At 42.2% G+C, this 18,445-nt stretch overlaps 1 protein-coding gene across 1 annotated transcript in view; it reads left to right on the plus strand.

Annotated features, from left to right (window-relative positions):
- ANO2 (anoctamin 2) overlaps positions 1-18,445 on the plus strand; it is a 152,492-nt gene that overhangs the window by 170 nt on the left and 133,877 nt on the right. The window contains exons 2-3 of the mRNA XM_084205617.1: positions 4,071-4,249; positions 7,133-7,537. Of these exons, the coding sequence (XP_084061743.1) occupies positions 4,071-4,249; positions 7,133-7,537 (584 nt within the window). The remainder of the gene's footprint in view (positions 1-4,070; positions 4,250-7,132; positions 7,538-18,445) is intronic.

The raw sequence follows: 18,445 nt of genomic DNA on the forward strand, positions 1-18,445 counted from the left end.
AGAGAGCTCAGACATAAAACATGCAGAGTTCACTTCTGCTGAAGCCTCAGAAGAGCAGCTGTGGGTCAGTGTTGTGATCCATGTGGAAAAGACAGTCACTAGACAAATGCCTTGTGCTTGTCTTCTGCTGTTTCCCCCTGCATTTGCCTTATTGCAGTGCAACTGTGGGGAGTGAGCAATATCCTTTTCCAGGAGAAAATGGGCAGCCTTGAGTTCTCAATTCCCACACAAAAGGAGCAAATTTGCTCAGACTCTTATTTGCATAAAACCTTCATGCTGGAGTTCCCAGTGCACAAGCTTAAAATAACTTTTAGTGCTGATGTTGAGTCATTGTTCTTTTGCTGTCACAGTCAAAAGCTCTGTGGTTGTTTCCATGTTATCTCATTGTTTCTGGGGCTGTATCTCTGCTGTGAACTTCAGATTCCTTATTTGAATAATAGAAGGGTAGAATTTGACCTTTAAATTTTAGCTATCTGGTATTTCTCTCCTTAGAGTGGTTCAATAACTATTTAGGTGTTTAGTCCCCTGCTGCTTAACTGCTTCTATTAAAATCAGTCCCATAAGTAAATTCAGAATTGGATGGTTCTCTTTATAAAGACTATTTATTCTCTAATCATATTTGGAGATGGGAAGACAAAGGATATCTGTGTTATGTACAGAAAAATGTAGAGAAATACAACTGAGATAGTGAGTCCTACCCAAGAGATTCTCCTGCTGGGTGTCCTGGAGGCTCAGGACATTTCAAACTGAGTGTTGGCATGATCAGACAGGCAGATGCACCCAGGCTGTCCAGATTAGTCCAGCATTAGTCAGGGTTTGTTGTTTCACCCTTTCCACCTGCAGTCTAAGAGGTACTGTGTGAGCCCTGAACACACAGGCTGCAAATTACATGGCATTAGAGACAACGCAAATAGCCTTGTCTGTCTAATTCCGATATTCTTAAAAGGCACTAAAATGGTGGTTTTGAAGACAGAGTGGAGGAAATCATGCTTTACTGTAGTTGAGTTTGGTGGAGATGTGCACAAGAAGTAATTTTTTTTGCATGAGCTGAGCTTCTTCATCTACATTCAGACCTGAAAAGTCATTATTTACTGGGAACCTAAAGAGACCATGTCTAACCATCTTTTAATATATTTATATATATGTCCTTTGAAAAAGAAGTTTGAGTAAAGCTACAAGGAAACAGTAAGTCCAAGCAGGTTTTTTTTTTATCCCTATTTGGGGGTTGGAGTTTCCCAAACAATGTTCCGAAATTGCAGATGTTTTGAACAGTCTTGCAGAGGAGTATTCTTCTAACTCTGGTGTCCTTCAGAAATGCAGATCCTTTCTGATACTTATCTGAAAAGAGAGGAAGGTAAATGAAAGCAGTTCCCTGTCTGTGCCCTGGATGACCAAACCACTTGCAGAGTATTCTCTCATCAGAATACTTGCAGAGTATTCTGCAAGTAGCTGTGCTGTGATAATCTGATCATCTGGACCACTCAGCTCAGTTAATTGGCTGTTATTCAGGATTTAATACAGAGCTCCTAATTAGGTAGACTCCTTTACTGCCTTTTTCACAATTAGTGTGGTCCTTTAACATTCCCTCTCAGTCCTTCCACTTTTCGCAGTCTGTGCAACTTCTTCATGGTGGCACTTTGGACAAGGACCTGGGAACACAGTGAAATGAATTGCGCATGTGGGCAACCCTTAAGTTTGAAAAAAGCTGAGGCAAAGGAGTGCAGAGGGGCTGAGTGAGCAGGTGGTGACTGGCTGTGCACTGGAACTGGTAACTGATCTCTGTCCTGGAGGCACCTTGTCCTTAGAAGCCGTTTACAACCCAATGGAGTTTGACTGGAGGGATGGCTACCCAGCCGTTTTTGTGGAATGAGTGTAGTTCCTGAACATTTGCTTTTCAAGCTGAAGTCAAGATTCCCTGTACTGCTGTTCTCTGAAGATACATATATATATGCAAATATACACCAAAGCTATGCATGCATGCATATTTAAAATTTTTATATGTATTCATATACAGACACACAGAGCTTGTTTCTATTGCTACTAATTCCTACAAAATATTTACAGAATAAGAACATGTAAGGCCAGATGTCATAAAGGCTTACAGGGTGAAATGAGGTCAGGCTGCATCTGAAGCAGAAGCCCCTGAGGCAATGCTGTACCAGGCAGGAACTGTCAAATGTGGAATGCATTCAAAACAAAACATTTTAGTTCAATTGGTTTAATTTGGGAAGTTGAAAAGCTTTTGGGAAGAGTTCTCCAGATACAGATATGGCAATTGCATTTTCATCAAAAAACTTGTTCTGACTGGGAGTCCCTGACTGCCTCACCAGTTTACCAGTGTTAATCTCAGGTTCGTGACACAGTTTCTAGAGGCTGGGAAGCATAATGGAGATGAAATCATGTTATAAATGAACTACAGCTTTTTCCCTAGGCCTAGTTAAAAGGACTGGAAAGAAAAACAGGTCTTTAATTGACTATGTAAAGGTCTTGTGAGATATCCCAGACTTAGTCTGAAAATACTGTAGAAACATTGTGTGTGGCCTTTGGAAATGAAACCTTCACTTATTAATTATTTTTCTTTGAGTTTCCCTTGTGGCATCATTATGTGCTTCATTAAAGTGAGCCAAGCACGAGCCTGCTTTGGAGATCAGACAGGGAAGACTAGTGAGTCAATCTGCTGGACTGTTCAAGTGCTGCTGGATCCTAATCTGGTAATGATAGGAAATATAAGAATAATCATAACATTTAGGGGTTAGATGCCCTCCTCCAAGCATTTCCTTCTTTAGCATTCTACTGTCTCCTCTCTCAGAATGTGGTGGTGGGGAAGCAGTTTCAGTCTGAGTATAGGGGATCAGTATCAGTCTGAGAAGGGTCTCAGCTAAATGAAGGGGAAATACAACCTCCAGACTTTAGCAGTACACAATGGATGTGGTGTCTCCCCGGACAGATGGGAGCTGTTGTTTCTTCTTCCTGGAGAAAAGTCCTGACTAGACAGAGGCAGTGGTGTATTGTCTCTGTAGTGGTGATGGTGCTGACCATGTAGGCAGATGTGTACAGGATGTCTTCTCCTGGGTATAAACACTAATGCTGGAAGGATCAAGACATGGTTTTTTCCTCTAAGAGCTTTCCCAAAAGAATAAGAGTATGGATCAGACAACCCTGTTTCAGCTGCATCACCACTAGAGGGAGAAAGAGTATGAAACATTTGTGTGTCAAAACTTTCCGTATTCACTATTTTTTATTAGCATTTTTTCACTGTGCTACTGCCAGTATGGAATTGAGCTGTTGCAGCGAGGAAGCCTCCAAGAGAATCAGAGGGATGGAGCAGCTCTGCTGTAAAGAAAGACTGAGATAATTGGGATTGTCCAGCCTGGAAAAGAAAAGGCATTGGTGGGACCTCATTGTGGTGTTCCAGTATGTGAAGGGAGCCCACAGGAAAGATGGAGAGAGACTCTTGACAAGGGCCTGAAGTGACAGGACAAGGGGGAATGGCTTCACACTGACAGAGAGCAGGTTTAGATTGGATATCAGGAAGAAATTGTTCCCTGTAAGGGTGGAGAGGCCCTGGCACTGGTTGCCCAGAGAAGTTTTGGCTGCCCCATTCCTGGCAGTGTTCCAGGCCAGATGGGGCTCTGAGTAAGCTGGGATAGTGGAAGGTGTCCCTGCCTATGGCAGTGAGGATAGAAATGAGATTATCTTTCAGGTCTCTTCCAAACCATTTGTGATTCTGTGATGATTTCCATCCCCTCCAAACCCTCCATTATTCTGCACTGTGACCATGTAATTTGTCAAACACAAGAGATGGGGAGCATGTCTAAAAATTCCAGACATTACCCTCTAAGACCAGAACATGTAGCTATAATCTTAGATATACTTGATGAGCATTTCACATGTGTAAAGAGTTCTTTATGAAGAATGACCACAATCCACAAGTTTGTACTTCTACCTGATGCCACTGGATCTGTTCACATCACTAAAAATGAATAGTGTCTACTGACTGCAGTATTTCCCATTCCGTTAGGGAACCACCTGTACAAAACCTGCTTTCTGTATTTATCTCTCCTTCTTAGACTTTGCTCTACCCTCCTCACGCACAACTCTCAATGGACGAAAGACAGCAAAATCAGCAAGGGACTCTTTTTCAGCCTACGACAGCAAATACCTCACTGTTCCTCAGAACTGGACTTCCTGGCACAGAAGCAGGACCAATGGAGCTCTTGAAGCATCCCTGGTGTCCTACAGAAGTTCTGTAAGTAGTGTTTCATGTTCATTGACCTAGGTCAAGTGCATTTGGGATTATGAAGAGGCTGGAAGCAGAGTGAGAAAAGCAGGGTGACTCTCCTGTGTGTTGGTAAAATCAGAACAGGGGGAAGAATCTTTATGAGGAAAGTGATACCACAGCCTCAAGTGGTTCATTTGTGTCTCTGTGGACAGCAAGAATTAATTTCTGCAGTTGTAATCTCACCAAAATTTCTGGATTGTTTACTTTAGCCAAAATCCTTCAGAGCAGGTTGCTATTATCCCCAGTGGCAGAAAAGATCTGCAGGTTGATCACTAAATTGGGTGGGCCTGTGTCAACCCTGAGTCAGCTGTGACCAGATGTTAGTGGCGGCTGGATTGGATTGATTCCCACTGGAAGTGTGGTGTGGCTGTAATGTTCAGAGGAGGGCTGTCATTAGAGGAGGCACATTTGGGATGTATTTTTAGTGATATATTTGCTACCAGACCACTAGAACAAAATCATCATGAAATGCTGATCATACCATCCCATTTTCTTATTCCTTGGTGTGATGGTTTCTTGTCTTGGAAACATCAAGAAGCAGTGAAAGCAGAACCTAAGCTGGTCATTTACATCACCGTTTCTGACTTTTACAGTGGCTGTGAGAGAGGAGGAGAGAAAGATCTTGATAGTTCCTTCAGAGGCATTTTTGAAATTGAGACTTTCTGTGTTCCTCCCTAAAAAAGTCTTCTTGTGCCAGAATGTCACATGGTAAGGCAAGCAGTGCAAATTTAGGAGCAGGAAATGTCTTTAGTGAAATCTGTGGGAATTTTAATTAGTTTTCTGTGAATTGGACGCCCATAATTATGGGGATGGCACCTGGCTGTCAAGAGTGAGGAAAAGAGTCCATGGAGAGGGAGTCGCTGTTGACTCTCCTCATCCCCTGTGTAACTCCAGCAACCCCAAACGTTGCTATGGTGCTCTCTCAGGTGGCTGGGATGTGGCAGGTGGCTCCATGCAGTAACAAACAGGAAAACCTTGGAGTGATTTTCACATTCTACAACCTCCTTGTTCCCTCTCCAGCTTCTTGTTTGTGCTTCTTGGCTCTGCCCACACTCTCCAGTAAGGGAGGAGAGGATCCTCAGAGCTCGTCTTCTCTAGAACAGGCTAATGCATTGCCTTGCACCAGTGACCCACTGTGGTGACATCATTCCTTCTGCATTGTATAGTCTGAAACGCTCTGAGAGGGACACTAGAAATCTGCCACAGGTTTTCCCTTGCTGGGGCAGAGATGGATCTGGAGAGTTTGCATGGGCTGCCTGTGAGTAATACATGAAAATGTATCTAATCAGGAAATGGGGAATTGCAATAAGATGATGTCTCGAAAGCAGTTTTATATTCTGCCAGGATGTTGTGCTGAGTGTAATTTTGGATGTGCCTAAAGGGACTGTATATATACTTTAGACATGAAGGGTGTGATAAGTGTGATGTGCAGAACAGATTACTCGGTGGTAATTTTGTGAAAGGATGAAGGATGTAGCATACATGCAAACCCAAGATTTATTTAGTGACATGACAAATGACAGCTACTTTGTGGGAGAGTAAGTGAAGCAAAACAATGAAAAACAAGAATCTGGTTGATGAATGTATAATATGCATATGTATTGATGTATGTAATAATATGCACATTCACATAATGCATTCATAAATTTGTGTTGTTTTAACAAACAAGATAATTGCCATACCGCAAGTGGTTAACTTTGCATTCATCGCTACCAGCACATGTAAGGAAGGGGAGAAAAAGAGAGAAAGAAACCTTTGACTGGTACTGGTCAAGATTTTGCTTGTGCAGTCACCTACGGGAACCATAAGTGTTTGGAATTAGATTATAGGATGATTGCTTTGAATCAGGTTGACCCTCACTTTTATCTTTTCCCCCATCACTGGAGGGCTGGTGGCACTCTAGTGAATAACACTCTAGAGAGTTCTCCTAAGGGCTTTACATGGCAACATTGTGCTGGAAATCATGACTGTAAACAGTTAGGAAAACTCATGGGCTGCCCTTAATGAGTGGGAAGTGTGAGTGAATGCCTCAGTGTCAGACTTCCACAAGAATGCTGCAGAATTCCTATCCAGGCTGGGGAGTGATGGCAGGATTACTGTTGGAGCTGCATCCTAGAAGGGTTCTGAGAGGGACATGGTGAAGCACGGGTGGTCTGAGAGGCTGACTGGATGCAACATGGGTGGTTTGAAGGATTTTAGCCATGGATTCCTTTTGGCAGTGCTACTGGCCAGTCACACAGTCTTTTCATATGTTAAAATACAAGCTAGCATGGCTAGCCATTTATGGGACATATCATTTCTAATCCCTGGTATTTTCCAAAGTGTTTCTGTCCAGCCTGGCCCTTCTAGACCTTCTGAACCACATTACAGATATTTCTCTTATGCTGGCTAAGATGATTTCTTCCCTTCCAACACTGTTTTTGCTTCCCTTCCCTGCCTGCTTTGCTCCACAGCACATGGCACATGGCCTGTAATGTGGTCCTTATACTCACTTCTCTGTCCCCTTTCATAATGCGGGTGTCCTCTCCCCTTGGTCTGTGCACATGCAGAACAGGGCGACAGAATTGGGGTGTGCCTCTGTACCCGCTCTTCTGTAGGGATCCCAGATGTTGGGATAAACTAAACTATGTTTAGTTTAACTAAACTAACTAACTGACTGTTTAGTTAAACTAAACTATGTTTAGTTTAAGGTCAGAGGAGGAATGAAGTGAGGCTGGTGTGCAAAATTATTATTTGCAGGTCATGCCTGGATTCTTAGTGTGGCTTCATGTGCTCATGTGGAGATGGACCCCCCAGCTCGTTGGGCTTTTTGGCTTTCTTGTCTGTGCAACTCCCATGTTTCTCTCCCAGATCATCAACAACTACGTGGAAGGGACCCAGGCAGGGGCGAGGGACAAGGCCTCCCCGAGTGGCCTGCACTTCAGGGACAGCAAGAGGAAGGTCGACTACGTCTTGGCCTACCACTACCGCAGACGCCTGGCCCAGCATGTGTCCAGCGCTGCCTCCCTGGAGCCGAGGTGCAGCTCGGCCTCCATGGCCCTGGTTTCAAATGGAGGTGCCGGGAAGGGCCGCACTGAGCGCCAGCAGCAGCAGGAGGATGGCCATGGTGCCCTGCAGGTGTGGCTGGGCCTGCCCGGCCTGGACGGAGCGGAGCTCAGCCCGCTGGACGCCCTGGAGGAGGAGCGGCGGCTGCAGCGCGAGGAGTATGAACGCAACCTGCTGGAAGCGGGGCTGGAGATTGAGAAAGACCCCGAGGTAAGATAAGAGGGGAGATTTGCACCTCATACATGGCAGCGGGTGTCCCCATGGGTAATGGACACTTTGGATGCCAAAAATATGATGTGAAGGGGGCCAGGGTGTGTTTGTGTTGTTTGGTCCTTTCTGCCTGAGAAAGACATGGTGGTTATTGTTATTTAATGCAGTGTTTACTAGAAATTTCAATCTTACTTCAGGTGAAAACATATTCCTTTATCTAAATGTTCTTATGGCATGCAGCAGATGCACTTTTCTTACCAAAAATCCCCCCAAGAACTTAAATATTGCTAAAATGAAGAAAGTATCTCTTAAGTAATTTGCTGGAACACTGCTAAGACATTTTGTATTTCCTCACAATATTTTTGGTGTGGTTCTCAGCTTTCTTCTCAGCCATATGTAAGTTTTGTGTCCTTCCTTCATTCCACCCACAAAATGAGCAGCCCCTATGCTTTGACAGGAGAAGATCCCAGGGTATGATGTTTTCATTCTCCCCCGTGTATGAGGCTGGAATGACACTATGCTCACATCAGCTGGGAGCTGTGGTTATTTTACTTGGCTGTTGCCAGTCAGTCAGTTGAGCACGGGTCTTCCAAATCCCATGTTGTTGCACTGAGCTCTGTGCTATCCCTCTGTGCCCCTTTGAAAGTCATGGATATTATATCCAATTAAGGGAAATCCCTGCTAGGTTCTGGTTTTAGGTGCTCTGGCGTTCTTGACACCAAATTTGAGAGATTTAAAGTGCCTTTTTGTATGTCCTGAGAACTTACAGCTCATGTTGCTTCCAGTGTAACCAGTTAACACTTCCAAAACATGGAGCAAATCACACACTGAATCTGAAAATTTGAGACTGACTGGTTTAGCATAGTGTATGCATATTAAATCACTGGCAGGAGTAGAAAGAAATAGAAAAGTCTTTTGACTCTTAACATTTTCCTTGCTTAATTTTCTGAGTTGTAGGTGACTCTGGGTTGTATTTCACTGCACAGCCTAGCTGAGCCATCCTTGCACTGAGCAGAAAAAAGTGATCTCAGATCCTGATTCTTTTATGCTGTGTCCTGGGGTTATGGTTCAGTACATGACCATCTTACTGCTATCATTTTTATAACCAAATTGCATAAACCCCAGGAGAACAGCTGGTTTTGGAGACCCCTTTCAGTTCTGAATTTCATCAGAACCCAAAAAGTCAAGCAGGAGATTTGGATTTGATTATTTGACTCATTGATTACCCTAAGCCCAGCTGGATACAAATTCTGTTTTGGCCTCCTTCCAAGTGATGGCATGTGCTCTTATATAGTAGCAAAGTGATAAATGACGTCATAAAGTATTGATCAAAAACCTCCTTTTTGTCACAGTATTCACTATGAAGAGAAAAAGGCATTTTGTAAAGGAACTGGGAAGTTCACAGGAAATTGTTGATCAGTTCTTTTATGGAAAAAAATGAATTGATTTTGAAAATTACAAAAAAAGCTATTCCATCACTTCTCTAACAGTGTATGTACGGAGTCACTCCTGTCCCCCACCCCTCCTCCTGTCCTTCCCTAACACACAAGCTGTCTAATCAAAAGGGGAAACAGTTTTCCCTTTCAGAATCTCCTGAGAAACTGGAAGGGGCTGGAAGGACTATGCCTTATCCTTTTTCTTCCCTGGCCATGACCTGTGGCTTTTACTTCCCTTCCTTTTTCTCACTTCACTGACTTTTTCTTCTGTTAGTTAACTCTTGTTGGAACGTGCTGAAGGTTCTGTCCTTTCTCTTGCTGGGAATTTCCTAGAAAATGCTGAGTAGGCACATGTGAAAGGCACAGCTGTCCTTATATGTGGATTAAAATTGTTTGTTGAGCTGATAGGGGAAATATTTCTGCTTTTAGTCCTGGGAAAAAATATGTGTCTATAAATTCATTAAACTGAGAAGAGCCTTAAAGCAGCATTTGTATTTTTGTATAGCACAGTGGACTTCCAACTACTACATTTCCAGTAGATTATGTTGAACTGGATGTTTGTTTAGTGGAGGTTTTTTCATTTGTTGTGGTTTGTTTTGGTGCTAATATAAGAAACAGATTTTTTTAATACAATACTATTGCAAGTTGAGATATATTCTCTAATATATACTCTGGACCAGGTTTTGAGGTAAGTCTGATCTGGCTGCAAAGGTAAATATTAGAGGGATTCCACTTTTGGACCCTTGGTTTGGAGCAGGCCTGGTTTTTCTGCATTGCATCATCTTCCTATGGTTTTGCAAGAAAATCCACTAATTTAAGAAAGATGGGATGTCCTGAATCAAAGAATCAGGGAATGGTTTGGGTCTACCAGTCTCGCATGGGAGTTGGGACATGGGAGTTCTTCCAGAAGCTGGTTTTGTTGGTTTAAACCTTTTAGACACCAGGAAGTTCATCTCTAGGAATACAAGACAGATTTAGCACTATTTAAAAATCTTTATTTTTGCAGCTATCTTTTTTTTGAAAACGTGAGAATTTCTCTGATGTTAATATGCGTGCTAACAGGTGGCATTATGATTGTTATATGTTTGATAATTAGGGATAAACACCTTTCTCACTTATGTTGTCAAATGTGTAAAAGAAGAGGACAAGAAAAACATGAAGGTGTATAATTTGTATGTGGAGAGAGGCATATTGTTTCTGAATTTGTGGAAAATAGGCAAAACTATTGACTGTCTCTATTCAGCCAGTTATTATTTGTGAATTAAGGAATTTTGGACTACATCTTCAACTTCCTTATAACTTTCTATCATTTGTTATTGCTGTTCTCCAGAGAAGCTTGCATTTCTCTTAATACAACATTCCTGAAGTTTCGTTGTTGTTTTTATTTATTTATTTATTTTTATTTTTAATTTGTTTACAATTTCCCTTTAACATTTGTTGTTGCATTGTTTTTCTTTGTTTTGTTTCTGTTTGTTTGTTGTTATTCGTTCCTGGGGAAACTGATAATTGTGTTTCACTTAATCTGAAACCAGTTATTCTCTTAAATTTGAATTTTACTGCTGCTTTAACGACTGCAAATACAACACACACCATTTTCAATTAGTATTATGTATGGTTAGGCATGATAGGTATGGAATAAGAAGACATTGGAGCTGTGCCTTGGCATTCTGACAAAGCTGGATCATTTTCGAGCACATTGGAAGTGAAATGTACTATGCTGAGTAGCAGTTGGGAGAGGAAATATTATTTCAAGGGGAAGATGATGACAATTCTAAAACAAAGTGTAAATTATCTTCCAAGAAGCTCATCTAACCTCAATTTTTGAACTAGTCTTGTTTCCAAGATGTCTCACTAAACTCCCTTGATTACATTACACTCGAGGGGAAAGGAAGTCCTTAAGGTCCTCAATGCTCATATTAATATTAGTGATGATGGAGGTTGTGATTGGATTTTTCTGCTTGATATTCCAAGGCATATTTTTGAAGTTTTGTGGAGAAAAATCCATATAAACCTTAAAACCAACCAGCTAAACAAACCTCACTCAAATAAAAAATTTAAACACAGACTTAAAAGCCCAACCAGCCAAGACCTCCCCAGCCTGACTGAAATCAAAGCTTAGAGTGCTGCAGTAGATTTTATTTATGAAGTTAAAATGGAGTGCTTTGTTGCACTAAGGTGCTTCCTATTTTTCAGTGGGAGAAGGCCTCTCTCCTGTCAGCTGCTAGGGACAAAGCATAGCCAAAATGATGTCATGTATATTGCTTAATTCAGAAGTATTTAAAAACCTGAAAAAGTTACAGGCTTTTTTTCCAAAATCTATCAGTGTGCTTTGTGGATACTCCCAGGATAACATCTCATGCCCTTAGTACATGTGAGACACCTTGCAGGCACTCAGTATGGACATTTTATTGCCTCAAAATATTAATTCATCCAAAGTGCAGAGGAAAGCCTAATAGTAGCTAACATTAATTTTAAAAGGATATGGAAATTTAATGTGAGTCCTAGACCTTTATCCCTGTTAATGAATGCCTCCTGAAGCCAAGGAGGATACTGAATAATGGAGCATTGGAAAAAGACTGGGGTCTTTTGTGCTCTAGGTCTTTGGACTTCGTATTTCAATCTCTCAGCACTCAGAACAAGGCATTACTTCTTTGGGGAGCCAATTATATAAATATTTGATGCATATTTTTCAGCAACTCTAGTTACAGAAGCATTAATTAGCTAAAACATGTACTGCTTCTGTATGTTACTTATATGGGGCTGAAATGTAATACACAGCTCTTATAAAATTAAAGTTGAACAGGCAAGGCAAGGTTTGCAGTGGTAGTGAAGTGAACGTGATGAAAATATTGACAAGTTGATTAACTATTTAAGAGGAAATTATGTCTCCATTTTAGACAGGGTTTTGAAGTAGCCCCATGGGATTTAAGTGTGATTAAATCAGCATTAAAATGATGATCCATAATAAAAGGCGGCTAAGTAGAATGGCTGTACGCAAAATCCATACAAGCTCAAAATCCATATTATGAATCCTGGTTTTTTTTTAATAACTGTGTTGTGGCTTGAATAGATTAATGGGCAGACTGACTCACTCTGTGTACATTAATTACCATCCAGACTCTTGGTGCTCAGCTATGAGGTACCGTAGTCAAAAAGGCTTCCAAGATATGTAGAGAAAATTGAAAATGTGTACAAAAATAATCTGTGTTTTGTCAATAACATTTATAAAGCTCTTGGGTAATCAGTAGTAAATGTCATCAATTGTCTGCAGATTGGGAAATGGAGTCATCCATATCCTGAATTTTAGATGAAGGTAGAATAGGGCTGTATATACTAGTGATATTTACAATGGGATTTGGGCAAGAGGCGTCCTAATTTTACATATATTTCCTACGTAATGATGTTTCTAGCAGACTTGCTTGGTAGAAATGGCCAACAGCCTCCTGAATCTGTGTCCTGTGCTGAGTTCTGTCACCTGCTGGGAGAACTACTTCAATTCCTACAAACTGGCAGATGAGAAGCCCGCAGGGAATGGCTGATACATCTCTGCTGGGGGATGGACATTTGCAGGATAGGGCATGCACAGTAACAAAATCAGCTGCTTGGCCTGTTCACAGATGATTCCCTGAAAACATATTTTAATTATCAGCACTCTCATTTGCAGCAGAAGTTTTAATGTGTAAATTAAATACCTGTGGAAGGTTTGAAGGGTGACACATGAAGCCCTGAAAGATGTGATGCTGCCACAGTGCCTGCAGAGGAGGCTTGGAGGCTGAGTAGTGATAATTTCTCCAAGGCATTTAGGCTGGTGCAGCTTGAATAGCAGCTTCATGAAAATAAAGTAGTAAAATATGGGATAGTTTGGGGAATTTGGCCCTAGAATTTGTTGCTTTTCTGAGCCATTAAATGACAGCGGTCATGCTGCTTTTATTGGGGTGAGATGCTGGGTGAGGATTGCCCCTCCTGCAATGCCTAATGCACCCTGACCTATTCTTTGTCACAGCAAAAATATCCTGAATCTCAGGGTTTCTTTTGGAGGGAAAATGGGACTTTCTTTGTTTTCCTGTCCCCAGGCCACTGCTTACTTTGTCTCTAGCAGCAAACAGCCCTGCAGATATCTTTGGTGCCAAAGGACTGTTCACTATTGACTTTCTGCTGGTTCAGTAATTGTTCTGTGACATCACTATTTTTTTTAGAGGCATTGCTGGTTAGCCATGAATTCATACATCTCGTGAAAAAACCTTTGCTTAAATCAGAGCCACTGAGAATTCTGCTTTGGAGCAGATGCAACACTGTAGATAAGTGTTCCCCGTTTTCAATATGTTGCTTTTATACATATATATATATTAATTTATGTACTGGTTTATGTTGTAGATATAAAGGATCTGAGCTGACACAGTGCCCCTCTCTCTCTTTTGCCCTTTTTTTTGTTCTTTTTTTCCTTCTGTCTGCAATGAGACAAATGAAAAGGCATTCCATAAGGTGTCATTCTGCCTTCTCAGATTCAGGAATTGGATTCCAGCAGGGAATCTGGGGGATATCTACAGGCTGGGGGATATCTGACAGTGGAGATTAGTCCTAGCAGGATAGGACTATCTTATGGGGAAAAAAACCCTCAACTGTTTGTGTGTGTGGGGAGTGACGGGGTGGAATTTGCTATCCTTTGGCACATCCAAGGAAAGGTAATGTAAATAATGACTCAGGGTTGTGGGATTCTTGTATGTTTTGAGCTCTTCTTGCTTTACTGATGACTCTAATGGCTGTGTGTGTCATTCTGCCCAAATCTGAGTTGCTATAATGTCATGTTGATCATGACATTATGCTCGGACAGGCAAGCAATATTCTTTCAGGAAGTGAGACACTGTAGGAAAGGAATGATCCCATGTAGGGAAGAAATGTCCCAAGACATTTTACATTGCCTACACTTTCAAATGTTATATTGTAGTTGAGAGGGAGGCATTTTGGAGTGAAAACTGGATTCAAGATTTTTAACATGAACAGTGGAGGTGTCTTTACAAGAAAAAACAAAGAAAACAAAGTAATTTCCCCTTAGTAATCAGAACACCCTCTTCAGCTCAAACTGTTTCTTAAATCCTTTGCAAACCTAAGTTCTAGGTAGGGGCAGAGTTCCAACAATTTAGTGCTAGTTGCTGTGGATGAGCACAGATTTAGTGGGGGGAAGCTGTCATAGAGGGGTAGATTCATCAACTGTCCCACATGGCTACATCTGGAAAAAAAAAGAGGGAACTGTGATGTACAAGCCCCCAGTTGGAATCAGATTGTATTCAAAGTGTCTTTCCTGGTCGTTGCAAGGTCTATTAAGTCATAAGACAAGGCAAATCAGTCAAAACTATATCACAGATTTGCTTCTGTCATTCCAGCAGTCCCAGGTCAGCTGTTATTTTGTCCTGAATAGAACTACAAGGAAAAAAATAATTTAGCAGAGTAACATTGGGCTGCATGGCTCTCATTAGCGTTAATGAGAGTTTGGTGGCTAAATCCCCATTCACAGAATGGAAAATTTATTCTTCTGGGTGGGTTCTCTCCTTGGTACACAGTGCTGATAAATGTGTCCTCTATTGAACTTTTGTGTACAGGTATGCGCTCACAGTAACAGGCCAAAGAAAAAGTCATGTTAGATCTTGAGTTATGTAATGCTGTGCTTCATTCTGTAACATTCTGCAATTTCTGTGTAGTTATTCCAGGTCAGCATTAATGTAACGATTTCATCCCTGAAACCAAATGTTTGGACAAAATTATTTCTTTTGAACCGGTGCATGAATTTTTATTTGTTGTTTCTTTGGAGGGCTTTTTTGTTTGTTTGTTTTTGTTTGTTTGTATATGATGATAATGGATATGTTTTCTTTAAGCACTGCCATCTAGGAATTAACTAATTGGTTCTCTGCTGGCTTCTCCCTTCAATTCCTAGATTCTGTAATAATTTTAAAGCATTATAAAATCAGTAAAAGAATTGACACCCATACACTGTACTTTTATGGAAATCCAGGAGGTGGAGTTTGGTAGATGATCTTGGAGTTTCATAAGACATCTTCTGGTAAAATAAATACACAAAATATATTTGGGACAGAATGAGTTACTTGTAACTAGGGTGGGAAAATAACTGACCAGCTATGTGGACTAATATTTCTTTTTTTTTTTTTTTGGGAACAGCAACCTTTTCAGGGAAAAAAAAAAAGACACCAACAGGAGCATTTTCCTGGAAATGCAGAGATAGTCATTGCTTTCAATAGGCTGGAGCTAATGCAGTACTCTGGAAAAATACCAGCATCCTTCTCTTCCAGAGGAACCCAGTTGCACTTGCTTTAGTCATGTCCCAGCTGGGACACGGGGAATTTCTCTCCAGCCTTTGTCTACATGTTCACTAAGCTCAGTTGGGGTTTAGCTGGAGTAATACAAAGAAAAATTAAAATTTCAGAGACATGTATATTCAAGATCTTGCAAATACTTAAGCAGAACTCCATGCTCGCTCCTACAAAGTGTTAGTTCAAACTACTGTAATTTTTCCTTAATCACTTCAAAATGGGGAAGGATATCACTGCCCATCCAATACTTAAGACTTTTCCTCAAGTCACTCAAAATCCTAAGTCTGTTCCTGTTGAAACTGGTTACAGAGTGTGAAGGATAACTTGAGTTTCCTAATGCTTTGAAAGTTTCAACTCCATGCATGTCCTGTAAGTCACAGGGTTTTCAAGTTTTTCTGGATTGAATGTCATTGTTTCAATCCGTTGCTTGCCTCATTCCCATTATCCTCACTCATTTGTAAGTTTGCCATTCTTGGAAATCACTGGTGTTCCTGCTCTTTTTCCAACTCTCATATTCCTTACTTCATTTTGCAGGCTTTGACTGATGATTCTTTGCTTGCCTCTGAAGATGTGCAAATGTTCAGCTGCCACTGAGCCCTGTTGGGTCATCAAGACAAAAGTAATGTCCTAAAGATTGTGTCTCTAAGGAAGGTCAATGGAGGGCTCTTCATATACACATTTTGGTTAGTGGGATCTAGGAAATTTCATACCATGTTTTTCTTGTTAAATTAGGGGTACTTTCAGGCTCTTGCAGTGCAGTCAACCCACTGTGGTGCTCTGCAGCCCTGGCAAGGCTCCCTGCTTGTTGCAGGTCCCTGTGAGTTCACTGGATCATGTTTACTCTCTGCCTGCAGTGGCACTGCTCAGCTTTCACAGATCAGTGAGTAGCACCTGCTTTACCTCACCAGTGCTTGACCTGCTCACCTGCCTCTGGCCTCTGCATATTCCCCCCTGTCCCTTCACTCCAGTCTCCTGCAGGGCTGCTCGCCTGGCCACCACAGGGTGCTCCATTTCTGTCCACAAAGCTCTTTCTCCTTATCCTGTATCCTGTGACCTGTTCTGATTACTAAGGGGAAAACACTTTGTTTTTTCTTGAAAAGAACCCTCCACTGTTCACGTTCAAAATCTTGGAAATCCTGCCACTTCTCAGTGCCACTGTGTCTTTGGTTGGTGTGAAGTCAGCCCTTCACCCTTCCCTGCTGCTCATCAGCTGCCATCAGTTGCAGGTCCATGTGAAGTCACAACATCCAAGACATCTTGATGAACCTCTGTGAGTCCCTTTCAACTCAGATTTTTCCATGGTCTATGATTTTCTCCCCTGAGAAAATCCACAGCTGGGACAGCTGGACATGCAGACTTCATACTTCCCAACTGCTTCTCTCTCAAGAACTTCTGTGCAAAATTTCCTTCCTCCCTTAGTCTCTCTTTTATTTCAAAGCCTTATTTCAAAGCTGTCCTTAGGAAACTGCTCACCCAAAGATGGCCAAGTTCAGCTTCAGTGAGGCAACAAAGTTTGCTCATTAAGGTACTTGCTTTACTTTTCAGCTGCTGTGCTGCAGTGACGACCTGAGACACAGCTTGCGCCACAAGGGACCCCGGGTTGTTTTTCACCTGGGAGCCACAGTTCACAAGTGACTCTCCTGGAAAGTATTTGTTGGTTTGGGGATGTTTTGTCACATCTGGCCACCAACTGGCAAGGCTCTTCACACAAAAGTCAGCACAAAGAATGCTTTTACCAAGATCCAGCTGTAAATTGTTAATTTCCATATCTTCATAATGTTCAGACTCTCTGTCAGGACAAAGCCCCCATATCAGGTGACTTTCTAGATGATGTTATTAAAGACAGCTCATTTGAGTATTTAAAAGTAGGTGTGATTTTACAATGTAGTGATTGGTAACCCTCTTGATATCAGTATAGCAATTCTGTAGTCATGCACTGTGCTCCTAGCAATTCTCCCTTCTTATTTTATACGAAGATGCAAATGTAATGAGAATGTAAAACCAATTTTGTTAATGTTGTGGAACTTTAAGTCCCACAAAAGACTAATAGGTAGCTCTAAAATGTATTCTTTCACTTGCATATGACAGTGCTAATTATCAAAGATAATAATTGGCATATAATTAAAGAACACTCCAATGTAATTAAAACCACAATAAAAAGTGTAGCCAAGGGATTATACATCAAAAGCTGTAAACTGAATCCAGGAACTGGGGCAGTTGGCATCCTCCTTCTACCTGGACCCCTGAAACCAGATGGGAAAGTGGAAGAAATGAAAGAGGCAGAATCAGAATCCCAGGATGGCTCAGCTGGAAGGGACCACAGTGGGGCTGCTGGTCCCCCCTCCCTGCTCCAGCAGGGCCATCCCAGGGCACGGGGCACAGGATTGTGTCCAGAGGGGTCTGGAATATCCCCAGTGAGGAGGCTCCACACCCTCTCTGGACAATCTGTTCAGGGCTCGGTCACTGCCCAGGACAGAAGTTCTGCCTCCTGCCCAGGTGGAACCTCCTGGGCTCAGTCCCTGCCCGTTCCTCTGCTGCCATTGCCGGGCCCCTGGAGCAGAGCCTGGGCCCTGCTCAGAGCCCTCCCTGCAGACAGGGACACCCAGGGCTGAGGGCCCCTCTCAGCTGGGGCTCCTCTCCAGGCTGGACAGCCCCAGCTCCCTCAGCCTTTCCCTGCCAGAGATGCTCCAGGCCCTGAATCATCTCTGCAGCCTCCACTGGCCCCGCTCCAGGAGCTCCATGTCCCTGCTGTGCTGAGGAGCCCAGAGCTGGACACAGCACTGCAGATGTGCCTCCCAGGGCTGGGCAGAGGGGCAGGATCACCACCTGAGCTGCTGGCATTTTCTTAGCACAGACCTAAAGGGCTCTTTCAAGTACTAGCAGGACAAGGTAAACTCCTATTGCCTGATACTCTCCATATCCAGGTGCCTGTATTCAAATGCATTTTTGTATAATCAGTATGAATGGGTAGGTGCCTTTGAAGAGCAAATTTCATCCTGACTCTCAGCTGCCTGTTCAGAGGAATGACAGGAGTTTGAGGAGCTGCTGTTACCTCCTGCAGTTCCTGGAGTGAGGTCTGGCCTGACTCATACTGTGTCTTTCTCCATGTCAATGCCAAAACGGCTGTGAAATGACTTTTAGAAGGAATA

Source organism: Fringilla coelebs (assembly GCF_963513975.1).
Source record: "Fringilla coelebs genome assembly, chromosome: 5".
Classification (NCBI taxonomy): Eukaryota; Metazoa; Chordata; class Aves; order Passeriformes; family Fringillidae; genus Fringilla; species Fringilla coelebs.